This window comes from Nanorana parkeri, unplaced genomic scaffold (genome assembly GCF_000935625.1).
Source record: "Nanorana parkeri isolate BGI_ZX_2015 unplaced genomic scaffold, ASM93562v1 scaffold45, whole genome shotgun sequence".
NCBI lineage: Eukaryota > Metazoa > Chordata > Amphibia > Anura > Dicroglossidae > Nanorana > Nanorana parkeri.
Genome location: NW_017306313.1, coordinates 1,662,012 through 1,688,729, shown reverse-complemented (window position 1 = coordinate 1,688,729; position 26,718 = coordinate 1,662,012). Strand labels below are relative to the sequence as shown.

The 26,718-nt window shown below is 41.4% G+C and overlaps 1 protein-coding gene across 4 annotated transcripts in view; it reads right to left on the bottom strand.

Annotated features, from left to right (window-relative positions):
• The window catches only part of OSBPL8 (oxysterol binding protein like 8), a 230,757-nt gene that overhangs the window by 155,209 nt on the left and 48,830 nt on the right, over positions 1 to 26,718 (bottom strand). For 3 of the 4 annotated variants that reach the window (XR_001942119.1, XM_018572747.1, XM_018572757.1), the window contains exon 3: positions 14,722 to 14,827. Coding sequence is in view for 2 of the 4 variants with exons in the window: in XM_018572747.1 (XP_018428249.1) it covers positions 14,722 to 14,763 (42 nt within the window). In the remaining 2 variants the exon portion in view is untranslated. Of the gene's footprint in view, positions 1 to 14,721; positions 14,828 to 26,718 lie in introns of those variants that run through there. The other variant, XM_018572790.1, reaches the window with a different exon arrangement.

Here is a 26,718-nt window from a genome sequence, read left to right as displayed (position 1 = left end):
TATATATATATAATCACACACACTAAATATATATAACAGCTCGCATTTGCTGTGGCATCGTTTCAGTAAGCTTATGCAATGTCACATTTATTTCCATGCAGAGTTGCATTAATTCTTCACAAAGATCTTGTAGAGATGATGGGAGAGTCAGACCACTGTGTAAAGTCTTCTCTATCACATTCCAAAGAGATATATACATGTATAGCCAATCAGCTTTACTTAGTTAGCACACACAGTGGAAAACTGCGATCCTTTATTAATTCAAGTTGCAGAGAAGGGTCTATCTAAGCTGCTCACCTGCATGAGATTAAAAGGTGCCCATACACCTTACGATCATACGATAATCGTATGCGATCGACTTTTCGTACGACAATCGTAACGTGTGAATAGAGTGCCCGACCGATAGTACTGTACAATCATACGACTTTTGACGGTCAAGCATGTTTGAAAACTTTGGTCGATCATACGATGTTCGCATAGTTGGTGGCGTTTCCATCCATCAAAAGTCGTACGATTAACACTGCGCATGCGCAAACGAGAATAATTGCGGTCAATTAACCGCAAATCGTCCAGGTGTTTTTTTTTAACTAACGGCGATTGAACCGTTCAATAAATCGGGGCAGGATGGGGCCGTCGTACGAAAATCGTACGACAGTTCGATCATCGGATGAAAAGTTTTGTCCGATAATCGTAAGGTGTATGGGCACCTTAAGTCATGTAATTTGGGGATAACTTCAGGCAGGAATCCAGATCACTTATTAATGCACAAACAGCACACACCAATTCATGGCATTCTAATGGTTAAATGTTAATATAATGCAAAGCCAACAAATCTCAACATTTTCTTCTGCTCTCACATGGTTTGATTTGATTTGCGTAAAGCACTATTTCCGCCTTAGGACAGAAAGAAAAAAAAAAAAAAACCAGCATGGCAAAAGGAAGCTCTCCACAGGAAGCCATTTGGAAATGGAAAATTTAATGATTCTTGGTTGACAGCTGTTGTGAAAAAAAATCGCACACAGCAGATACATCTTTGTCATCAGGTTACACTGACTGTCAAGGTTAACCCATCATTGTGATGACAAAGGTGAGCAAACTTGCGTAACATGCTGCAATTAAAGCTTTGTAAGTCAATAGGATTAAACAGCAGAATTTCCAGAACCCCCCCCTCAATAGTTACCCAGCAGCCCTGACTTTGGTTGTGTCTATTTTGCTACAGCAGAAGCACAGATACCTTGCCCTGTTGAAGACCTAGATGGTCACAAGCATGCCTTCGGGTGTAAACAAGCTGAACTATAATCTAATGTCAAACGCTAGTTCCCAAGAGAGAATGCAGACACGTGTGAGTAGGTATTATTGAGGCCATGTATTACTTGACTTAAACGGGAAAGTATATGTAAACCCCAACGATGGCTATCCCTTACTTGCTTCCTTTTGGCCAGTTAAACATACCAAGAAAGGGTTTTGTCATACCCGTTTGTTAATGAAAAAAAGAAGTAGTCACCCTAGGGCAGAAAGTGTGTTACTGATAGAATCACCAAGTAAAAAAAGAAAAGAAAAGCAATGCTTTAAAAAAGAAAACGAATGCAGTTACCACATCAAGAACTAGTAAGATGCAATAAATTAGATTTCTGCTCGAGTTTAGATATACATTAACCTATGGAGACAATCAGGGCCGTTTGCCCTGAGAGAATCGATTTATGTTCGCTCTGTTCAAATTACCAGTCGTGGGCCGCCTCTCTATGGGTACCCTATCTACACCTCTCCCCCTAGAATACACAGTGAGAAAACCAAGAAAAAATATATAGGGTTTGCGGAGAGATGTAATTGACTTTCATGTCCTAATAGTAAGAATTCAAATTACCAGTCATGGGCCGCCTCTCTATGGGTACCCTATGGGTCAAATACATCTCTCCCCAAACCCTATATATTTCTTATGTTCGCTCTGTGCAAATACATGTCAAAATTAACATTTTTCTTTTTTTTCTTTATAAGTGCAATACATTTTCAAATGTTTTCATATAATATTTCATTATGGCCACTACATGGAACTAAAAGGAGTACAGGAAATAAGTATTTAATATGGTAAAATTGGCCAGCACTAGTAGTTGCTGGATTTCCCCTTTTGCCTCCTACTTTTAGCACTTTCAAACAATTGTGTGTGAAATTGCAAGAATATGTTTAAGTTCTGCAAATGAACATCTGGGAGTCCTTCCAGACCACAGACTCGGCAATCACATGCTATGCAAGCAAAGCCAGTAGACTAGTAACACTGGTTCGGTCTCACCATGAGTTATGCCATTCAGTTTTAGTCACCAGAAGGGTGTCCTTAAAGAAGAACTCCAATTAATTGTATTACCGTTGCAGTGGGGCTAGCCCCGCACTGCAAGGGTTAGGTGCTCATTTTTGTCTAGGTGCTAAAAAAAAAAAAGTTATACTCACCAGACCATCTGAGCCATATCCCTGCTTCTGTGATCACTGAAGCATGTCTCCTCCTCCACTGCACAGATGGACTACTCCTCGGCGTCCTCGTGTCTATACATAGCCTATGCACAGTGTATAAAGCGTGATGACACAAGGCTCCTTAGACCACAGAGGGGGAGAGATATTCCAGACATAGGTCTAAGAAAAAGCCAATTCGAAAGGCCTGGTGAGCACAACTTTATTTTTAACGCAGGCAGTATTGTGCCACATGTTCTGGTGCGGGCAATCGCACTGCAGGTGGGGGGCGTGGCTTTAGTGTAATTGACGTCAATGCACTGCCACGCCCCCTCCCGCCCCTAAACGCAGGGAGGCAGCCAGGTTGTGATATAGTGCGTTCCAGAGGCTGACTGCTCTGGATCGCATGGTTTGTGGTGTGAACCGGCCCTTAATAAGGAGGCAAATAGAGGAAGGGGCTAGAACATTGTGCAAGAACTCTGGAGGCACCAAGGAGAAAAGAAAAAACTCATCAAATTGAGTTTGGTTACAAAGGCTTATAATGTGCCAATCATGAAAATGTTAAAGTGTAAACCCCAAAAATAAATTTATCTCAGGTTGTTCCATTTTGATCTGTTAAATATACCATTGGAAGCATTTGAGAAGTGCAATAAATCTTTTGATCTTGTAAAAAATTCAGAGGTGTCCTGTGCCCTTTGCAAATTATTGAATCTCAATGAAGCTTGTTAGCCCTCCCAGTTCTCATCATGGACTACAGAATACATTGACTATGTTGTAGAGATCTGAGAGAGAGTGGCCAAGTAGTTTAGCAAAAGACAAAACACGAGAGTCCAAAAAGTGCTGTGTTTGGTCAGCCCACAACAAGACTTTAAAGATTAGTGAATTTCTGAAAGATCAACCGGTATTTTTCTGTACTTGCAGGGTCTATAAAAGGGAAAGTGCATGTATTCCAGAGATGTACTGCATATGTTTTTGATTTTTGATGCCTTGATATACGCTTTGAAAAAATCCCTAGACATCTAGCTATGCATTGACATTATCAGTGCCTGTGTCGACAGACTTTTATTTATGTCGAACGTGTTTTGCATTTCTTTGGAAATGCAAAATCTGCTTGTGGCAGGTCAAATTCAGGTTAGGCTGGGCACACACCTTACAACCATCGCAAGACTTTTGTCTTGCGATGGTTGTAAGGTACTTAAAAAAACGTACGATCTGCCTATGTTGCATAGGCAGATCGTACTTGCGATGATCGCAAGCCACGCCCCCTGAGGGGCGGGCTTCCGATGACCGCAATGCCGAACGGGCAGTGTGCGCTTGCGCACACCGGCCCGTGCGGCTGTTATCGTACGGACATGCCACAAACCCGCCGAACATCGTACGATGCTCGGCGGGTTTTCAAACATGTCCGTAAGTTTAAAGTCGTGCGACCTTACAGTAGTAGAGGTCGCACGGCTTCCACACACCTTACGATCATCGTACGATCGCGGGACTTCCCACGATTATCGTACGATAATCGTAAGGTGTGTGGGGACCCTTAGGAGGAGCAAGATGAAATTATCAATGAATTCTGAATGATCTCAGAAATTCTTTAAAACCAAGTCCATTAACACAAGCCCAAAGTCCATTATCGTAGGCCATTAAAATGGCTTCGGAGACTATCCAAAAAACAATGTACAAAAGGCCATCATCATGCAAATGTGCCTTTGGCAACATGACGTCTAAATACTGTCACTTCAATTAAAACCTTGACCTGTAATGCTCATTGTATGCTTCACTTGAGGTGGATCAGAGCGAAGTATCATTTCTTGTGATTAGGTGTGTGTACAAAATACAGACAAACTTTGATGGAAGACACTGAGTCACACTGGCCTGTAACAACTCAGGCTGAGCATTAGAAATTACGTAAATACCCAGTCACCAGCAAAACAGAAGTTTTGTCATAATGTGACCTTGTATACTTAGGAACTGTAAGAGTCCTGGGCAAGAAAATTATCTCTGACATATCCCAACAAATGCAAATCTGCTCAATTATTATTTATTTTTGTGTATTTGCAACCCCAGCACGTGCATATGGATAGATTTCCTCAAGATGGGACAGACTTTCGCTTAAAGAAGACCAACAAATAAGAGGCAGGATTTATTCCGTTGCAGAACGGCTCTTGAGCAGCTGAGGGAGAAAGGTACAAATCAAGCTGCAATATATTGATCCATGTTCACCTCTGTATTTCATGTTAAGTTTGTATATTAGAGCTCAACACAAGGAAGGATATACCTACACTAGGGTTCATGTACTGTACCTTACCATGTTGAACCTCCAAAGTCCAGTTTGTTTGACTAGAACGATCTCTCTGCACTGTGCTTGAACAGGGTTCAGTGTACCATGCTCTGACCCATTTGAAAGAGGTGGTTTAGGGCACGGTTCAGTTGGACCCCGACACAGTACACATATGCGTGATTGCTAACCATATCCAAGCATGTACTTGAACACTGCAACCGATTAGATCCATTTGTACCCACTCATGTAGTATGGCTACAGGTGACATAAGTATGCTCGGACCCTGCACAATGTAAGTGCATACCAGCAGGGGGAGTGGGGACAATCATGCTCACACGATACAAGGCAACTGTATACCCGAAGTTTGGTCTAAAGAAAAAGTCCATCTGTTTCCACCTTCTGGTTATCCTGCGTACACAGAAATAGGCTCAACAGTATGAAGCGTTATAAAAAATATGGTCCGAAATAGAGAAAAAATACTTGTTTTAGGAATGTATGCCTCATTAAGATGCTTCCTAGTTTATACAAACGTACAAAACACATAACCAAAAACTTCAGAACACAAGGTCAGCTCAAGCACATAAAGCGCATGAGCTATTTATTGCAAAATGCTTTCATTTAACACCAGTCAGGTAATACCTACATTTTAAAACTCTCAGGAGCATTTACAGATTACGATATCTAATCTTTCAAAAGGCTATAACAATAATCATGTTGTTACCTTTATATCCTAAGATAAGTGGCTATTTAAGTAAATAGGTTTTATGGCACATTTCTTTCATGATAAGGAGGCTCAGAGTAGGGAAACTAAATCTACATTCCCATAGGCCACCCTACTCGCATAGCTTGAAAGCAAAGTGAGCAATAAAAGTCCTGCAGAGACAATACTTTTAAAAAGCAGAATCAGAAATAGAAAATTACATCTGCAAACCACAGAAAAAAACAAAAGACATTAAAGCGTCAACCATGCAACTAGGTAAATCATAAAGTATGGAAAGTTCTATACATGCATTCAGTTTTTTTTTTCCATTTTACTGAAAAAGTACTATATTTTACTCTACTACATACTTTATTAAATATGGTTTAATAAGGAGTTGCGCTAATATTGCGCAACATAAAAATTTTCAACTACCACCATTTTATTCTATAGGGTCTTGGCATTCAGAAAATATATAATGTTGGGGGGTTTTACGTCATTTTCAGGCCTAAAATGTGGAATATAACATGGGTGCAAAAATGGAAAAAAGGGCCTCAGTCATGAAGGGGTTAATTACATATTGGACTAGGGTTTTTAGTACTGTATTAGTGAAAATCTCCTGCCAGAGCCTTATATGTAGCAACACCCTCACTCAGGTCCTAGAATTTGTTGCATTTACTGTACAGCAGCCTTTCACAAATGTTTTACCACAGAGGAGCTCTTGAAATTATTTTCATGTCTCAAGGAACCCCAGCCAAAATTAAATCAGGGTCAGTGGAAAGAATGCTCCTTACATTAGTGGTCAGTATGCAACCCTTACAGTGGTGGTCAGTGAGAAGAATGCCACCCCTATATTGGTTGTCACTGGGAAGAATGCCTCCCTCATATTGGTGGTCAGTGAGAAGAATGTTTCTTATATTGGTGGCCATTGGCAAAATGCTCTTTACATAAAATCATTTGTCTGTATGGTTTAAGAAAAAATGTCACATGTCCATTTAGGGAAAAGTATCGGTAACTGGTATCTGCAAATACCTGAGGAAAAGTACTTTGTATTGAAAAAGTGGTACCGGACATCCCTAGTAAATACCAATTACTCTATATTAAATAATAGTAGTGGACTGCTGTGGAAATTTTAAAGTAATACGAAACTAAAACTTACAAAGCCTAGAAGTGTACATTGACCAAAGAAATTTCTTTGAAAACATAGTGTGTTTGTTTTTTTACAGCAAATTGGCTAAGACCGATGTTATGTTTGTTACATGTGCCCCATTTACATTGTATACCTTAAAAAAGGTGGGAAGTGGCAAGTTATGTTCACGTTAATTAGCCCTCTATTGTATTGGCAGATCTCATTATTAGTTGTAAACTAGATTGGAGCACTGTCTGTCAGGAAGCAGGGGGTGTTACCTCTACTCGGGGACCACGGGCACGGCGCAGGGCACGGGTTCCCCTTCAGCTAAGTAGAACACATGGTGCCAGAGGTGCGAGTGCGCATGCGCGAGTCACGCGACGTGTGTGCATGCGCAGTCCACATAGCGTTCCTGCGTCATCTGGCTATCAGGTGTGAGCTTTGCTGGGGGAGGTTCCCAGTACACACCTTCCATCTTCCTCGCCATTTGTTCCCGGGGAGGGAAGCCTCCCGGCTGCCTCGGTGACCGGGGGTGGTCCTACCTCCCCTGGCTATAAAAACCTGGCCTGAGCTCTGGCTGATTGCTGAGTTATTCCACCTTATGGTGAACACCTAGCCTCCCTGCTGGTCCTCCTATTGCCTGTTGCCCCTTTGTATCCTTCCCGATTACTGACCCTTGGACTGTCTTCCGCCTTTAAACCTTCGCTGCCTGCCTCGACCCGGATTGGACATTGACTACCCCTCTTGGATTATGCCTAAACTTGTACAGCGTTTCTGGACTGTCAGCTGCTTACTGCCAGTGGGTTCCTCATCTCAGTACTAGCTCCCTGGGACGTCTGACACTGTCTGTCCTAACTAAGGGCTTGTTCACACCATGTCTGGACCAGATCTGGATGCGTTTCTGCAAACCCGGTGGTGCATTTTTGACCTGCTCGGGTGTGGGGCTTCTGCTTAAAATGGGCATTCGGGTGTAGTCCAGTGCGTTTGCATGCCTTTGTATGTTTCTTTGGTGCGTTCCAGACCAGAAAAAAAATAGCGCATGCAGCATTTTTTTCCCTGGCACCAGAACAAACCGCACTGGTGTAAATAGAGTCCAGAAATACCATAGGAATACATTGGGATGCATTTCAGGTGCGGACAAAAAAACATTCTGGTCCAAACATAGTGTGAGCAAGCCCAAAGGGGTAACGACTTAGAAGCACTGTATGTCAATCTAAATAAGTTTAGTCTGTCCCTCAGTTTGACCCTCTACATTCACTTTCAAACTGCTCAGAGTAGCCTGAAATCTACACAAATATTTAATATATCTGTGCATTTCTCGGAGCAGATTTGCTGGATTTTATTAATCTCAAAGTTTTGAGCTATTTTACTAGGGCACGTAGCAATGGAGTGCTACTACTGCTTTCCGTTAGCTTTAAATGAGGTACCTCTTCTTCCAGCATGCAAGGCTGCTGCATGACCAGATTGGCTGCCATTCTAAACTAGATCAATTTTTAAAAATGCATAAAATAAAGATATGGTTGTGTTGAGTATATAGATACCAAACATGTCAAGCCTTAAAATTGTGTGCACCTTGTGTAATAGTGAAAAAATATGGTACCCAAAATTGTTCTTAGGTGACACTTTAAAGGCTTTCACAGGTCACAAATTTAGCTTTAAGAGCCTTTAAAAGGCAAAAGAAGGTGGGAACAGGCCGTGAAACCACCTACGTACACAAACGTGCAAAGTGAGTGTCAGGTGCCTATACGTATGAATATACTGCTGGGTACTGCTGCACATGCTAGAGTGAGAGAAATTTTTCTAGGACCATTATTCACAGTTATCTCTAAACTTATGACCTGTAAAGGGGTAAAATGTTCATGGACAATTTCAGGTAGTTTTTTGAACGCATATTTTGGGTTTGATAAACTGTTGCACTAAAAAAGTTCAACTGCCGCCATTTTATTCTCCAGGGTCTCTGCTTTTCAGACAAAACATACATTTTGAAGGGGCTTTAAGCAATTTTTTAGGCCTAAAATGTGCATTGTCACATGTGTGCAAGGGTTAATGTAACCAATAAATATGATTTTTTTTTTTCTTTCCATGCTCAGTATGAAACGCCAACATTTTTAACAGGTTTGCTTTAAGCATGTAGTTTTGAAATATATCAAACCAGCTGTTTGCAGACATAGATTACTGTAATAATTGTTTACATATCAAATTTCCTCTTAGGTGAGAAAGAAGAAAAGCAACACCGCCATCCAGTATTCACTCAGTGCTGGTGTGCACTCTGGGAATCCCTTTTCACTGTGATCACTTCTCAGGTTCCACTTTCCTCTGCGTTTCCTCCTTTGATTAGAAGACGAGTGTTTAGCAGGCATCTGTCATTACACTAAATACCTTCCAGGTGGAGGCTGCCATTGCCATTTCTGGGCAGTGAAATACCTTTTCAGCATCACCGAGAGTAAGGTGCTTGGCAATATATGCCCACTTTTCACACACTTAACTCTTCATTCATTACAACATAAAACAACTCTGTATATGAGGATAAATACAAGTGATAGATTGCTTTTATCATTTCTCAGAGGACATTTGGTATGAAAAGACCTTCAGTACTTTTACATTAAATAATTTCTTTTGTGAGTAATATATCCAAAGGCTTCACACAAACTGCTTAACAGAAAAAATAATCTGGGCTTCATGAGGGTTTAAAAACGCAAACATACTGACTGTTTTTAAGCTGAAATTATGGGATAAGCAAATATTACCTACATACAAGAGGTAATCTTTGTGTGCCTCAAATTGATAGTTCAGCTTTCTGGTGTCTCTCCCAAGCTCTGGTGATTGCTTGCTTCTGTCTGCTGCTAGAAAGTGTCCCTAGCAATAGTGTGGGAGGGTGCACTAAATCAGAGTTAGGACTGTTTCTACCTCCTCAGCCAACGACTAAGAGGTTTATTGCCAGTGGTGCATGCTGGTAGAGGGTATAACTATTCAGGAGTGACATTGGCAAGTCAGTCTTTGCCACGGGTTGCTGCCTGGGGGATGCTGTGGATAGTCTAATTCTTCTATGGCTGGTGCCTGAGGAGGGTTACCATGTTCTTGGACTGAGGCCTAGGTTCAAGGCCTAGTATGTGAAGCCTGCGGATGGAGATACAATTGAGGAAATTCAGCATGAATAAGGAGGTTGACGCTTGGTCCTTGACTGAAGTATGGTGATTTCTCCATAAGGAATCGGTAGCTGTAACATCAGTATTTTACAGTCAGGAACTGAATTCACTGACTGCCGGGAAGGCTTCAAGGTTCTTTATCTGTGAAGACTAACAACTTTTGCCTACTTTGGAGTTTGCCAGTCCATGGGTGTGCCCTAACCCTCCCCCTCCCAAAGTTCTCAAATAAATGTACTGCACGTAAAAGATCAGCAGTGTGGAAGTCAAGTAATCGGTCTCCTCTTCCGGGTTGGTAAAAGCTTTGAGGCACCCATAGAACTGTGTACCTTAGACAGGCTAAGAGGGCCCCAATTCATCCAGCGACTCCTTTAGGGGTGAGTGCTACACTAATATCTGGCTTTGCAAAGGTTTCTGTTGCATACAAAGTGCATGTATATCCTTTCTGGATATTGAGTAATATGTTTGATAGGAAGTTTAGATTTATCTTTGCACTCTGTGTGCTTTTACTGTGTCATCTGGCATGAAGGAGGAGTGTCCTGTAAAGAAATTATTGCGTACAATACAGGAAGAAGTTTACCTTTCAAGTAAGATAAGCATATCTACTCTGATTTCCCTTGCACACCAGGCTATGAATGGAGGCAAGCACTGAATAGTGCAATTTTGCAATTGGAGCCAATTTCGGCTGTTAACGTAGTATGTTTTGCTTACAGAGTGCATGCGTTTTATCTCCTAATGCATGCTGGACCATAAAAAATATTGTGTATGTATTTTCTGAAAACCAGAGGGAAAAAGGTTGCATTTTACTGAACCACAACCTGCAGAAACACAGACAGAAACTACCATTAAATACAATGGTACATACTTTTCATTGCTCTTTTTGTACAGAAGAAATGGGTCCTATGCACTAACATCAATATAAAAGGAGGTGTCAGCAAGAAGAAACTCAAACCTTCCATGCCTGGCTGCAATCACCTCTTCCTTTATTTGCAACAGTAGGTGAAAGGAGAGGGCTTTTTGCACTGGAAACTGGGACAACGGGAAAAGACCAGAGAAAATAACACTACTGGACTCAACTGACCCCCAATATCAGAATGAAAATGTCATCTAGTTGGAACACATAGGACCCGGGGAATCAAATGCTGGTTTAACTTAGTGGGATTCCAATTATCACTCAACCTCACGTGTCAAGTTAATTCTTATTCAAAATTTTAAAATTTTATAATTTTTTTTTTTTTTTAAAACATCATGACAGTGAGAATTATAAGAGGTAATCCACAACTTTCTTGTGGCGCAAAAAAAAAAAAACCACACACAATCAAATAGGCTTTAAAAGGAGGAGATGCCCCAATTTCTTAAACCCCTACCCATAGTCAAGAGCAAATGTACATACATGTAGTAAACACTGTAACATGTCTGTGGGCCCCTCACTATGGTGCACACCTTTCTCTAAATGGAGAATGAAGAAACGAAGTAACAGGCATAGTAAAAGAGTCCATATACTGGAAAAACCTTTGGAAAGTTAGGCGCCTGGTCCACATGGACACTTCTGTTGTACAGAAGCTCAGAGAAGTTTAACCCTGGCTTCAAAATATTCCCATCTGGCAGCTCTAGCCACAAAAAATGTCCGCATCTGTAAAGCCTCAGATTTTGGGGTCAAGACAAATGTGTGTAAAGCTAAAACGTATGAGTTTTGTTCCTGCAAACTCTTGTGACTCAAGTTACAGCATGTATGGTAAATGAGTTTTACACTTTGCAATTACTCAACGCACCTTACCAATGCATCTGCATTGCAGTGCACTGCAACACAGGGTAACACTACCATGTGGTGTGCTGCATTACTAAAAAAAATGCAATGCACTTTTTGCTGCATTTTAGCTTGTTAGGTAGCACACTCATATGGGAGCATGCCTTAATACAATTCACTTTAATGTGCATGCGTTAATGCACCACATCAGTGAGTCTAGCCTGAGTCTAGAGAACCAGCAAACCTTTATCACAAACAATATTGCAGCACAGACCTATTCAAATAAGCAATTTCTAAACCCCAACATAAGGTTCAAATTCAAAAAACATTGCTGCCCCAGGCTGGCCCATTTGACTCCACCTAGCAGGTGCCAACCTGGCTCTCCTCTGGGAGAAATTCAACCAGTAGTAAATGAAGTGGCACTCCAAATGTATAAGCAGCTTCTTTTTATTCAATATAAAATGGGCATATCCAGAAACCTTCAAGACAAACTGCTCTAATTCGTTTCTGGTAAATATACAGTTAATTATAGAGTCTGTTACATTTAAAGTGCAGCATCATTTACTACTGGTTGAATTTCTCCCAACACAAGGTAGTAACGGCATTGTACAATAATGGCACATTGCCACGTCAGCCAGCACCTCATTTTGTCTAAAAAATGGTTGAAAGCAGGGAACATTACTTTTCAAACAAGCATATAATAAATAGTTTTGAAATGCCAAATAGCTCCATTTCGGTTAGACACACACACACACCAATGGTCCTTATGCAAGATAAAATGTACTGTATTTTGAGTTAATTGCCTTTTCAAGAAAAACATGTTGAATATAAACGATAAATAGACATGTGTAGCTAAGGAAAGGGAGGTACACGGGTAAAGGATACAAAAATGACTAACATTTCACATCCCCAAAAGTCACAGGAAATGCCATCTATGAATCATTCTAGGTAAACTTCAGACATTTTCAGAAACACAAACATGTGGTCAGACCAGAAATCTGAACGAGACATCATATGGCATTTCCTGTGACTTTTGGGGATGTGAAATGTTAGTCATTTTTGTATCCTTTACCCGTGTACCTCCCTTTCCTTAGCTACACATGTCTATTTATCGTTTATATTCAACATGTTTTTCTTGAATATATATATATATATATTAGTATTTGACTGACTTTTTTTTTTTAGCAAGCTAAGGAACTTTTCTAGGTTTTCAGATAACATTAGCAACTCACCTCAAACGTCTTCAAAGCCCTTCTAAGTACAGAACACTGTTTACACACAAGATGGCTGTTCTGTCCCAGGCTATTTATACCCATTTGCATCAGTTGATAACAAGCAGTCTATCCGTAATACATCCCAGCATTATATATTTATAATCTGATAGTCCAGATCACTAGCAAATGACACCAGCACTGTAGCCTGCCAGTCAGTTGCTCTTGCCAATTTACTGACCCAGTTGTGCAGTCATGAACTCCAAAAGACCTAACCTAGAGCTGGATAAACTTTAAATGACGAGATCAATCGCCTCAGGCATTGTGCTGCTAGCAGGTCATGACTGGGGAACAGGTAGGTTGCTTGCAGACCAAACAAATGGCTTGCGTCCAAAAACATCCAAAACCAACTAAACATGGGCATACGTTAAGATATTTATTAGTCAGATTTGTACATATTTTCTTTACTTATTCTGGCTAGGGATAAAGGATATAAAATTGTTTACTTCCAGTAAAAATGAAATATTGCATACTAATATTTTTGACCAGCAGTTAGAGCTTTATGGGAAGATGTATAAAAGCAGTGAATGTGATATTTACCAAACTTTAATTGCAGGTCATGAAATCACTGTAATTCTAAGCACATGCACCATGAAGACACTCCTGCAGTGAATACGTTTGGTGACCGTCACAGACTACTTTGCAAATATAACCTTAGTCTTCTTTTCACATATCTATCAGACTGTCTAGCTGTCTGTAGTTTATTGCGCTTCATAGCTCAGGCTGTAATTTACACACAAAACTCTATGACTCATCCTGTTAAACACATCCCTTACCGCTTTGGTAACACTGCTCACTTTGAATTTTAATAAAAGTCAGCTAAGAAGCAAGTTGCTACTGCTGGGTTATCGCTTTAGGTAAGTCCCAGTGCTCTGGGAATCATTTGCCACCTACTAAATGTATACAAAGATTGTATATACAACGTTAAAAAAAATATCAGTTTAAAAACTATAAAACAAAATCCATCTATTAGTTTCTTTAATAAAACTAATGGAAATCCATCATCATGTGCCTCCCTGAACGAATGTACACTAAAACCCCCACTCCTCAGCAGTACAGCTGCAGCATGCCTTGATGTTTTCAACCTTTCTGGCAGAAACCTTGTTGTGAGCCCTCCTAGACTTGTACAAGGCCATACTCTGAGCTTCCCTGGTCTCAGAATATGGCCCTGTAAAAAGGGAATTTGAAAAATATATTTATTTACAATTGAACTCTAGTAACAAATACTTGATATGCATTTATGTGGTCTGTTCTACCTGTAAAAATATTTTGCATTACTGACAAGTCTTGTGACTGACACACACTGAATAGTCAGAATGGTGACAAGGGTATTCACCACTACAGCCTCTTGTGTAAAATGACTGCTCACTCTACCTCTAGCTTCCAAACCTTGAAAGCTATTAGTCCTCGTTCACACAGTGCAATCGGTCCTCGTTCACACAGTGTAATCAGTCATTCCTGCAGCAGGAACCCATGGATTTTCTTCGGCAGGAATGCCAGGTGCCCCTGTTCAGATGCGGCCAATGTATCCGTCAAGTAAATGACTGTGTGATACATTCACAGACAGTCATCTACTCCAAACAACAAGTAATCGTATCATAAACAATTACAAGAGGACTACTGCTTACAGATGCGGTTGCTGTCACCCAGTCATTTACTCGAACAGGTACAGTGACAGCATCTGAACGGTATACCTGATCGCCCTGTGTGAATGTGAAAGTTAGCCATACAACACTGTGCAATACCTAACTTTGTGACTTTGTAAACATTTCAAAAGCAATAAAAAGGTTTCCACTACCTAATATCTAATGCATCAAATCTAGTAAGTAAGAATTACTTTGGTGTATGAATATTAGTAATGGTGTTATTATTAAATATTTGAAATTCAATATAAAACTAAATTGATACTTTTATCTAGCTGTGTATTGGATAAATACCCCCTTCTGTGTGGATTACACAACCCCCTGTATATGTTTAAATATCAGCAACCCCTGGTAATTCAAACTTTAAAGTGACTTACCAAAGTTTTCTCAGGTTCCACCTCTGAGACGATCGTCTCCATGTCAAATGCCTGTCTCAGAGCCGGCAATGAATTAGAAATCTAACATCCCAAGGCCTTGCGTATCCTGTAACAAGAAGATAGCATGTCAGTGCCAGAGCCAGGCCGAAGGAGGAAGAAGCGTATTTGTCTGCCAAGCAAGACGATTTGATAACAGCAAAAAAAAAAACCTTCACTTGGTAAAGCAACAAAACATGTTAACAGCTACTGGGTGGAATTTGCTCAATAGCGATTGGGCTTGTGTCGACTGCTTTACAGAACATCTGCTGCAAAGAAATCCTTTTGGTAAATACACAGCGATTTGGAAGGCAATCAATCTTTTCTGAGCAGTGACAAGAAGTATTCCCTTTACAGTGCTGAAAATGATGGCTGTTCACAGCACACAGGATCCATTGGTTCCAGGGTACAGGCATCACTCTCACACAGAAAGCAGGCACACTCTCACAGAGCCTTTTCATAACAGAAGTAAAGCACACACAGCAACAACTGTGCCTGCTATAAAAAGCAGCAACAGAGCAAAGTCATACTCCAATTTATATGTCAGCGATACAATGGCTAGAGATTAAACTAAACAGTGCAAGTGGCCTTTGCGATAGAGCCAGCTGTCAGTCACGCAGCTGGGCGGATCCCGGCACAATTGTCGTGTTCCGCTTCAGCTGCGGCATCTCAGTATACCGCTCGTATACTCAGTATACGAGCTGTAGCTCGCGGTATACTCAGTCTAGCGTGACGGGAGGACGCTAGTTTTTGTGTCCTCCCGTTACCCTAAAGAGAACTATAGGGAAAAGCCTTAACCCCATAGTTCTCCTTTAAGCATCATTCTCACACTTATGATAGATATCTGACAGCCAGTAGCTCTAAAAGGAAGAACTTTGATCAGGAAGGTCAAAAAGCCTGTCCTAGTTGTTTGTCTTGTTAGTTAGTTGTTCTAGCTCACACGATAAGCAGGGTTGTTAATGGTAAATGTATAGAACTGCTCTTTGATTTATGCCAGATAAGTCAGTCTGAAATTCCTGTAGCTGTGTAAAGTCATCTGCAACTAGAATTGTTTTTCATTAAACTTATTTTCATGTTTAAAGGATTATAAATGGTTTCCATGATTACCCTGTTTGCAGTGCATGTTGGGCTTCTAATAAGACTGAATGGAGATTATGACAACCACACATAGGAGAAGGTCCTAGCAGCGAAGAAGTCAAACAAGAGGCACCAGGCAGGCTGAAAAGTGGAGAGAGGACGGGTAAATATGAAGCAGGGTATACATGGTGAGAAATTTCTGGTTCCTGATGACACGGCCGAAATTAGCACAGAGGCACCATTACGCCTGGCATCCCTCGATCAGCTGATCGAAGAAGCCGGTGGACAATTCTTGGACAAATAGAGCTAGCAGCAAAATCAGCTGATAGCTCCATTCGGGGCTGCTGTCAGGATAGAATGCAAACAGCGGGGGACTCGTCCATCAACACACGTAAGTGTTGATGGAGGAATCTGTTAATATTTTCTTCATGCGACCTGTGGGCTGAACAAAGAAAATATAAGCGTGTATACCCGGCTTATGAGTTGGGGGGACGCAAAGAGGACAGGCATCAGGCCCGCTGTGTTGTGTTTAAGGTGTGTGCACGTTAAGGAAGCCAGTTCAAGTGATCACAACATCGAATGCTCACAATACCGCAACGGCCTGGTGTGAATGGGCCCTTATAATAACACAATGGTGAAAGAAGAAAAAGAAAATGTGAAAAACAGCTGATTGGGCACAAACAGGCTTCATTATAATCATTCCTGCACCAGTATATCATTTTCCCCCCCAAACCTACAGATCAGTCAAGTTGTTAGCATAAAAATCCATCAAACACATTTTTCCATGATCAAAAGGAAGCTTCTGAAGAGATCAGAAAAAAAATTATGCACAGTGACAGCAGTACTATCCAAATGGATAACACTTGTAACAGGAGCGTATGTTCACATATGTTGTCAGCCTGAAAACTTTACCCTAGGGAACAGCATGATATTAGAGATCCTATGAAAACTGATTTAAAGAACTGCAGCATACCCTTGTCTCGGCTAAGATTAGTGTGCTTTACCCCATAATCGGAAAGAAACTTGGCAAAACCATGCGCCATTTCAGGGCAGTAAGGTAGAAAACACTGACCGAAAATGACAAATGCTTGCCTCCGGTTTTCCAGAATGAACCCGATTGAGCCACAAGAATTTTGGGAGGCATGGTGAAATACTTGTAAGAGAGTGGTTTTACCTGTCAAAGGAAATTTATTTTTGTTCATTAGGTGCTGAGACTTACACAGCCGTGTCGCACAGCACAGCTAGGCAGATGACACCACTTTCTCAGTTACAATTAAAAGGGAACTATGGCCCAACCTTTTTTGGCCATACATCTCTTTAGGGTCACAAGAGGACACATACTAATATCCTTCTGTGAGCCAAAACTCGGCATATAGCGGGCTATTGCCGATACACCCCAACAGCGCAGAGCCGCGCTGTGGCTGGGACAGTTCCTGACAATATTGTCGGGATCCATCCAGTTGCTTGATTGACAGTTGGCTCTGCCTCTCTAGAGCCAGCTGTGCCGGCCACCTCCTTGTCTGTTCCTCCAGTCAGCACTGGGGCAACGGAGAGGGGAATCTCTGTTGCGAGCAGTGACTAACAGTCACTGCACTTTGTAGGGAGATGATCGGGAACTGAGCAATCAGCGGTATGTGATCGCTCGGTTCCCTATCAATAGAGCCAATGTGTGACAGCTTCAGTGTATTTAACTTTCCCCATAATTCTCCTTTAAGGCATACTCTACTGACACCAACCAGTCCTCAAACTGCTAAATGAGCAGCAAAGGAGCAGAGGCAAACTGATTAGATCTCCTAATTTTTCTTATTACAACATTCTGAAAGTAAGAGTAGGTCAATAATTCCCCCACAGACATATGAAAGATGAATATTGAAGTCGTTGAAGATGTGCTTGAAGTCGTTGCAGCTAAATGTAGCACAACTAAGGTTGAATTCAAGGCCAGCAGCTAAATACAAAGTTGAATTGTTACAAAGAAGACATAATGCTGTTGAAAATGTGTTTTCATACTGATAAGATTCCAAGTCTTTTGCAAACTGTTATGAATAATCTCTGGTGATTATGCCATGCTAAAGGTCACACCATTCACAGTGCCTGATCCCTGAAGAAGGGGGATTTGGCTGTGTTGTACGTGTTGGCTGTTCTGTGTTCTCCTACTGCTCTATAAGTGTGTGTTATCAGCACTGAACTAACGAAGGACATAAAAGCCTACCAAACACTAATGGTACAATTCCGTTTAAAAAAAAAAGTCAAAAGGCCAAATTGGAAGCCCAGGGAGAGAGAAAAAAAAAAGCTCATTGGTGGGTGGTTCTCTATTATTTTTCACTATTACAGCAAATTGAAGGATTCTGTTTAAAATCAACCCTCAAATTATTTACGTCCACAGTGTGGTTCATCCCTCCACAACACAAAATACCCCCTGGGGATCAATATCAGATGCTGTTCAAGCTTACAAGGAGTTGATGAACAGCAATTTGTTGATTGGCAAACAGTAATGATATTGCGAAAACTGCAGCAACACATGACTGTAATACAAGATATCACAGATAGCAGACAGTACAACAAAAAAATATTGCTGATTAGCCGTAATGGGTTACTCTACCTAAAGCATTGACATTTGCCTTAAAGGAGAACTATGGGGTTAAGGCTTTTCCCCATAGTTCTCCTTAGGGTAACGGGAGGACACAAACTAGCGTCCTCCCGTCACCCTAGGCTCAGTATACCGCGAGCTGTAGCTCGCGGTATACTGAGACGCCGCAGTATACCGTGAGCTGCTGTTCTCGGTATACCAAGACGCCGCAGCCGGAGCGGATCCCGACTTAGATGACGGGATCCGCCCAGCTGCGTGAGTGACAGCTGGCTCTGCCTATCTAGAGGCAGAGCCAGCTGTACCCTCCCCCGTCCGTTCTGCCAGTCAGCGCTGGCAGATCGGAGCGGGGAGAGGGGAATCCAGCCCCTCCCCCTGTCACGGCAGAGAGCCGGGAAAGGATCGAGAGGTGAGCGAACCCGGTATGTGTTCGCTCACCTCCCGATCTACTGAGCCGACCTGTGACAGTCTCATTGTCACAGGTCGGCTAGAACTATGAGGTGAGTGAAAAGCACTCACCTCATAGTTCTCCTTTAATAATACCCCCACTGGTCTAATTCGCAAGTCACCACCAACCTATGTAATCATAGGTAGTGTGGATCAATTTGTGGAACAAGTGATGGATTTCTACAACTTAAAAGACCGCAATTTGCAAATTATGTTCTAGCATTCAAACTCAGGGTTATACAGGGTGGGCCACGGAAAAGTAGTCCGCCTCCGGCGATAGTATGACAAGATGAACGAGCAAGTGGATTGTTTTTATTCACTTACCCACAAGTTACAACAGATGCTGAAAGTGGTCCTCGTTCACGTCTATGCACCTTTGTGCAGGTCGGAGCATGTTGGCTGATACTGCTTGCAGCTCTTCAACAGTGATGCTGCTGATAGTGTTTATGATGTTTTCCTTGAGTTAATCCAGGGTATGTGGATTGTTGGCATACACTTTCTGCTTTAAATTTACCCACAGCTAAAAATCGCATGTGGACAAGTCCGGGGAACATGGTGGCCATAACCCCTTGCTCACATGGTGATCCCTGGACGGGGACTCTATCCTCACTCACGATGCTCCAGGGTTCCCATGGAGAAAGATGACGCGGACATAGCGCCTCGTATTTCAGTCCGTTTGCCGGCTTCCTCTCATCCTGCGGCCCAGGTACCACCATGATCCATCTGTATATCTGGTACGTTATGGATTATAATGTTCCTTTTTACACGTTTATATCATGTTTATTGTTTACATATCCTTCATGGTATTTCACTTCCTTGGCGGGCTTTGATGCTGTGATGACGTCATGGGACGGTGCTTTAACCTCCTTTGATACTCTTTGAGGGGTATATATGTGGTGTTTCATTGTGCACTTATTTGTCACATCATGGCCCTGATGAAGGGACCCTGCGTGGCCCCGAAACGTTGGTTACTGCGATATGTGTGACGATTTGTCCGAATAAATGGACGTTACCATTTGAACATTACTTACCGAGTGATGGTGATTCCTGTCTTCTAAGTCTTGCTCACAGTTCACTCCTCCATTAACAGTTCATGAACCCGTGCCAGTGAGTTGCGTGAGGTATGGCATGTTGCCCTATCCTGTTGGAAAAAGCAGTACATTTTTTCTTCTGGTGTTAGTTGGTGGTAAAATTGTTCAAATATGTCCAGGATATGATGGGATGTGCACAGAAGGACTAAATAGGAAGGCAAAATAAAGCCGGAAGACTGCACACGGAGCGACACCACGTCGCCAGACAGGGAGCAAGGGGCTACGGCCTCCTCCAAAGACCATGGCACCGGTATTGGAGGCGGGCTTTTTTTACGACCAACATGAGAAGAAAAAATTTACTGCTTTTTCCAAGATAGGGCAACATACCATACCTCACGCGACTCACTGGCAAGGGTTCATGAACAGTTTATGGAAGAGCGAACTGTGAGCAAGGGGTTATGGCCCCCACGCATCCTGGACTTGTCCACATGCAATTTTTATCTGTGGGGAAATTAAGGGCAGAAAGTGTATGCCAACAATCCACATACCCTGGATGAACTCAACAAAAACATTACGAACACTATCAGCAGCATCATTGTTGAAGAGCTGCAAGCAGTATCAGCCAACATGCTCCGACGTGCCCAAAGGTGCATAGACGTGAACGGGGACCACTTTCAGCATCTGTTGTAACTTGTGTGTAAGTGAATAAAACAATCCACTTGCTCATTCATCTTGTCATACTATCACCGGAGGCGGGCTACTTTTCCATGGCCCACCCTGTATTTTCTAGTTTAGCATAAGGTAAGTGCAGGTCTTGCAGTTACATACAGCTTTAAGAACTATATGATAACAGACATTGATGTAGATCAATTCAGATGAACTCTGATCTCATCAGCAACATAGAACACAATCCTTGTGATTTGCTTGTATACAGAATCTTTAGAAATATATTACTTATATCAGCAATACATAGGCTTCGCTTTAGAGCATTGCTATTTACTTGGTTTAGAGATTTCTGTAGAACTGATAAAAAGAAAACTCACATGACAATCACAGGCATTGTTTCAATATTGAACATAAAAGAACATAAATAATTATTTTTAAAAAGCATGTACGCGAGTGCATTTTTCTCAGTTTTACTCTATAATGACTTAATTAGGCTTGTCAATCCCATTGATTGAACAATACATTTGGGTAGAACCATTCACAATTAATTACAGAGTAAGTGATCTTCATCTTTCTATTCTTGCCAAGCAAAGACCCTAAGAGAAAAACAGATTGACTGAACACCACCATAAAATGGAGGCACGTATTTAGTTGATTTATTTGCTCGTTTTCCTCATTACTTTTTAGATCTAGGCTGTCAGTGATAAAACCATATATAGTTGGGAACACTGTGCAGTCTTAGGGTCATGCTGATCTTTTCAGGACATAGTAAACTCAGCATCAATAATTAAGTCATCATTCATTCACTATTGTATGTAGGCTGTAAACGCGTATATTGATGCTTAAAAGAAACCTTTGTGGAGACAAACACATAGGCTGCCACTGCTAACTTCCTTCTCAACATGTTAGCTACCTGGCAAGTTTCAGGTCTTCACAAGTCACTAATTGCTTGCCCAATCATTGTTAAACAAACATTGAAAACTGAGGTGTAAAGAGAATATCAATTGGGCATTGGGACTCAGTCCACCCAACAACAGATGAAACAACGGTATTACTTTTTCTTTGGTAGGGGCTTTGGCTGACACTTAGGATTTTAAAGTTAGGACATTCATATGCCTGAGCAGTTTTAGTTTAAAGGAGAACTGTGAGGTGAGTGATTTCCAAGATATTACTGTCCGAAATAAATATATAATTATAGGTTATTCTGCCTTAAAGAAAAGAATGGTTCTTAACAGTTTTGTGATATTAAAAGGAGAACTATGAGGCGAGAGATTTCCACTCATCCTCATAGTTAGAGCCGATCTGTGACGAAGAAACTGTCACAGGTCGGTTTTATTGATCGGAAAGTGAGCAGAAACATGCAACGATACGCTTGCTTTCCGAATGCCTCCCTGCAGTGAGCGGTGACTATAAGTCACCGCTCCCCACAGGGATTCCCCCTCCGATCCTTCAGCGCTGAGTGGAGGAATGAATGGGGGAGGGGGCGGGCACAGCTGGCTCTGCCTCTGGATAGGCAGAGCCAGCTGTCACTCACGCAGCTGGGTGGGTCTCGACAGTATTGTCGGGATCCGTCCCGGCTGCGGCGCTCTCAGTATATCGTGGGCAATAGCCCGCAATATACTGAGCTTTGGGTCAGGGGAGGAGGTTAGTATATGTCTTCCCGTGACCCTAAAGAGAACTGTGAGGAAAAACACTCACCCCATAGTTATCCTTTAACTGTTACTCTTCAAAAAGCTTACAAGGACAAAGCACTGAAAGAATAAATCAGTAAGAAAAAAATTGACAAACATCTAACACAAACTGCCTAGACATGTTGCAAGTTCTCTCAGTAGTGTTACTGCCTGCTTCTGAACTGCATCTCTGAAGCAATCCAAAAGCAGCTTGAAGCAGCTGGAAGCAAATCAGTAACAGCCTTAAGAAATGTACAGGTTAATCACAAGCACCTTAGAAGCAAGTCAAAGTAACTTGAATATGATTAACATTAGGGGTTCCTAAACTCTTCTGCTCACTGAAACCTTTCATGAAGTTGTAGATTGTTCATTGACCCCCAAACATTTATTATATGAAAACTGAAGGTTATATCTAAAGGTTTCATGGCAGCATTACTGAAAGCCTCTTCACAGAATAGGAGTATAATTATTGTTCCACCGGTATTGAACACATTTTAAAAATTCTTGTGCCTGTTTACACTTGCTCGTTATAAGAAGCTGCCATAATGGTTATTATAGCGCAAAATGTTTAGTGAATGCACAACAATAAGTTCCATTAAGCACCATTCCAATCACAAAGGGGTGTACTCTCTGGCGCTTTAACAGAGTTTGACGTGGGTGTACTTGCAGGTTTTCTAACAGAGTGAGATGGGGGAGTACTCCAAGTATGGGAAGTGAGCATGCACATACAGTATATCCTTTCCTGAAGGAGGAGGTTGGAAGGTCACAGACACACAAAGCAAATCAAAAGTACAAGGCCACACCTGCTGGGAGCTGATCATCCAACCCTGGGTAACACTGTCTTGCCTGTGGCCACCTTACCTTCAGGCAAGGGAGTGATATGGAGCTCAAAAAATTAACTGACCCCAATGGATCCTTCCATCGTTTATCGACTACTTACAGATCCCCTAGTATTTATTGACCCCATTTTCGACCCAGTGGCCATTTTATAAACCCCTGGTATAGTCCCATCAGCCCTTGGGGTTCAATATTAAACCACTTCAGTGACCAATTTATAAAACCAGGGTAGTCAGAAATTATTGAACACACTATGACTTAAGCATTCTCCTAATTATGTGTGTAACTGTTGGCTATCCCAGCAGAGAAGTGAAAAACTCACAAATATCAGCAACTGAAATGTAGGAATTGGCAGATTCTCTCATATTTATATAGATTATGATTCTGTTTAACTCATCCAATCTTCTGACTGAGTTTCTCACTTTGAACGAGTAAGGTTTTTCAAAGACATTTTAAACTGGCACAAGGCAGTAAGAGGTTAGTGAACTGAATCTCACAAATCTGATCAGTTTAACCACAGTCCAACCCTATGTTTTTGGCACACAAATAACGACAGGCTACAGCATAATCTTCTTTGTGAAGCCTTTGCAAAAAGCCTATGTTATTTTTAATACATTTGTACAGCCTCTGTAACATTTCACAGTTCTCATTAATGAAGATTCCTCATCCTTTAATAATTTGCAGACAATACGTATATAGTTTATCATCAAGAGAACATTCCTAAAAATAACAATTTTGTGATAAGGAGTTAGACAAAAATAATACCCTCTCAAGATATGTGCATAAATAGTCTCAGAAATGAGAACATCAAAAAGGTATAAATGATTTTCTGGTAGAACACAGAGCTAACTACTTCACTAGCAATGCTTCTGGAAGATACCTTAGTCAGGTTATCCACACTTATAGCAGGAAAATGGACATATAAACATTGTTTTTATTACCCTTCTTCTCTGCCACACTAAGCGGATTTGCCACTGTTTTTGATTTGGGGCAAGTAAAGAGAGGAATCTAGTTATGTAAAACACCAGCTCTATCTTTGGATAGAGTATGGAAGGATTACAAGTTTCATGGTGACCACTGTTACAACTGGTAGCAATTGAGGGTTAAGACAAAATTTGATGTTTGCTACTGATACCAGAGTGGAGGAAGAACTTTCTAATGGGGTCACCTGTTCTATGACAAATGTCAGAAGCGTAATTTTCATGCACTCTGTGGTAGTTTCCCAGACACACAAATAAGTTGAGTGAACTTTTTCCTGTACTGGAAAAGGAAAGGTTTCATATACGTCATGGCCGAGATCTAACAATATGTAAATGACATATATGTAGCAAAACTGATGGTGTCTACTTCTCTGTTGCCAAGATACTCTATTCGGCAGCTAATTAATTCCTGTAGAATAGAGTATCTTGGTAAATGAGAGGTAGACACAATCACGTTTGGGGGAATGGAAGGGGGGTGAGACACTAAGTTACAGACAACCATGTGACTGGTGTCCAGGGAATGTCTATACAGTATGTACAGTATGGGTGGTATTTCTATTAAAAAGTGACCGAGAGCCGCCTTCTTCCTTCTAGGTCACAAATAAATGTGCCTACAATAGGAACAAGACTCCAGGAGAACGAGTTTTAAAAAGGGATCCAGATGGCAATTTTTGTTTTACAGGATTACGAAATGTTTGTTTTTAAAATATCACATATTTCCATTTTTTACTTGCATTCCTTTTTGTTAATCCAAAACAAATTAGGTTAGCTTTACCACATAAACAGCCAACAAAATGCAACATTACTAGCATCAGACAGCCCTAATGAGATACAGAGGTAGCCATACTTGGAGAACTATGAGGGGAGTGCTTTTCACTCATCCTCATAGTTCTAACCGACCTGTGACAATGAGACTGTCACAGGTCGGCTCAGTAGATCGGGAAGTGAGTGAACACATACCGGCGTTCGCTCACTTATCGATCCTGTCACAGCGGAGAGCCGTGACAGGGGAGGGACTGGATTCCTCCCTCCCCGCTCCGATCCTCCAGGGCTGACTGGCGGAACGGACAGGGGAGGGGGCGGGTACAACTGGCTCTGACTCTAGATAGGCAGAGCTAGCTGTCACTCACGCAGCTGGGCGGATCCAGACATAATTGTCGGGATCCGTTTCAGCTGCGACGTCTCAGTTTACCGTGAGCTGTAGCTCGCGGTATACTGAGCTTAGGGTGACGGGAGGACCCTAGTTTGTGTCCTCCCGTTACCCTTAGGAGAACTATGGGGAAAAGCCCTAACCCCATAGTTCTCCTTTAAAACGAAGTCTATTGCAGGACAACTGTAGTATGACCATGTCACAATTCAAGCAAGCACTCAATACAAGTAATTCTAGGGCCCAATTCCAAGAAACAGCAGCATAATTCGAGAAACAGCCCAGAAAAACAAATCAGAATGCATATTTCAACTAGAACAAGAAACCTGACAATTGCTTTACTTAAAGCTTATCTAAATCCAAGAACAAATAAGTAATAAATGGCAGCTTACCACTCCTTAGGTGTGGTGGCTGCATTAGGGTTTTTTCCCAGTTTTGTTTCTTTAATTTTACCCTAGTGATGCTAAAATCAACAGGAGGAAAAGCGTTGTCATTATAGGCTATACTCTGCCGATTTGGACTACAAACAGCTCCCACTCTCTTATCTCCATAACACAGGGGAAGGTATTCTGTAATTCACAGAAAATAACTGGTAGGAGCTGATAACATTGTTTAAGATTGCATTGCACTGGGCAGGGAGTTATAAGGGATTTCTGGAAGGATCATTGGGAACTTTTCTGTTCTAGACAATTTCCACCATGTTTGTGTACTATGTCAGAAGGAGTAATGTCCTCCAATTTTTCTTATAGATGGGTGGCTGAGAGATGCTATTTAAAAAGAGAAGAAAGCATTACCGTTCACTGTAGTTTTAATCCACCTCTCACATCTATTCTTACTACTGCTTTTAAACAATGCTTGCAAAGCAACTCATCAAAACTTAACATTTTTAAATCCTTTTTTTTAGTTGCTTTTCTTTATGCTATTGCACAAAACTATAAAAAAAATGTTTTTATTTCCACTTTAAACAGATTGAAGCCAACTAAAACTGCGTCTTTCTATAGCAGAAAGGGGGGGGGGGGCATTGTTGGGCCGGCGTAAAAAGGCCTGCAGGTTAATGCAGTTTCCTTTACGGCTTTACAAAACAAAGATCAAAAGCTGAATAAAAATGAAACAAAAATTTGCCCTTGTGCACGTCTTTAGGTTTGTAAAGATTATTCCAAATCCTAACACTTTAACATTTAGAAGAGGAAACTCCAAAAAGGCAGAGGGAAAGAAAAAGAGGAAAGAAGACACGGGAGAGATTTATCTGAGTGCAGTATTTTGGAATAAAAAGAGAAGTTTCAAAATCAGGCTTTTGATAGTATTTGGTTTAGGATACTCACATAGAAGGGGCTGTAGAAGATCCCAGATGGGAAACAGATCAGAAAAGGCTTACGGGGAATAATTCTGTCCCTGGGCAGTTGGTCGCTCTCAATGCTTCTCTAGGGTGTGGATCCTTAGCTGAGAAGCTGATGGAGTTTGACATGGTCTAGAGCCCACTTCTTAAAGTGTGGGCCGCAACCCCATATAGAGTCACGGAGGT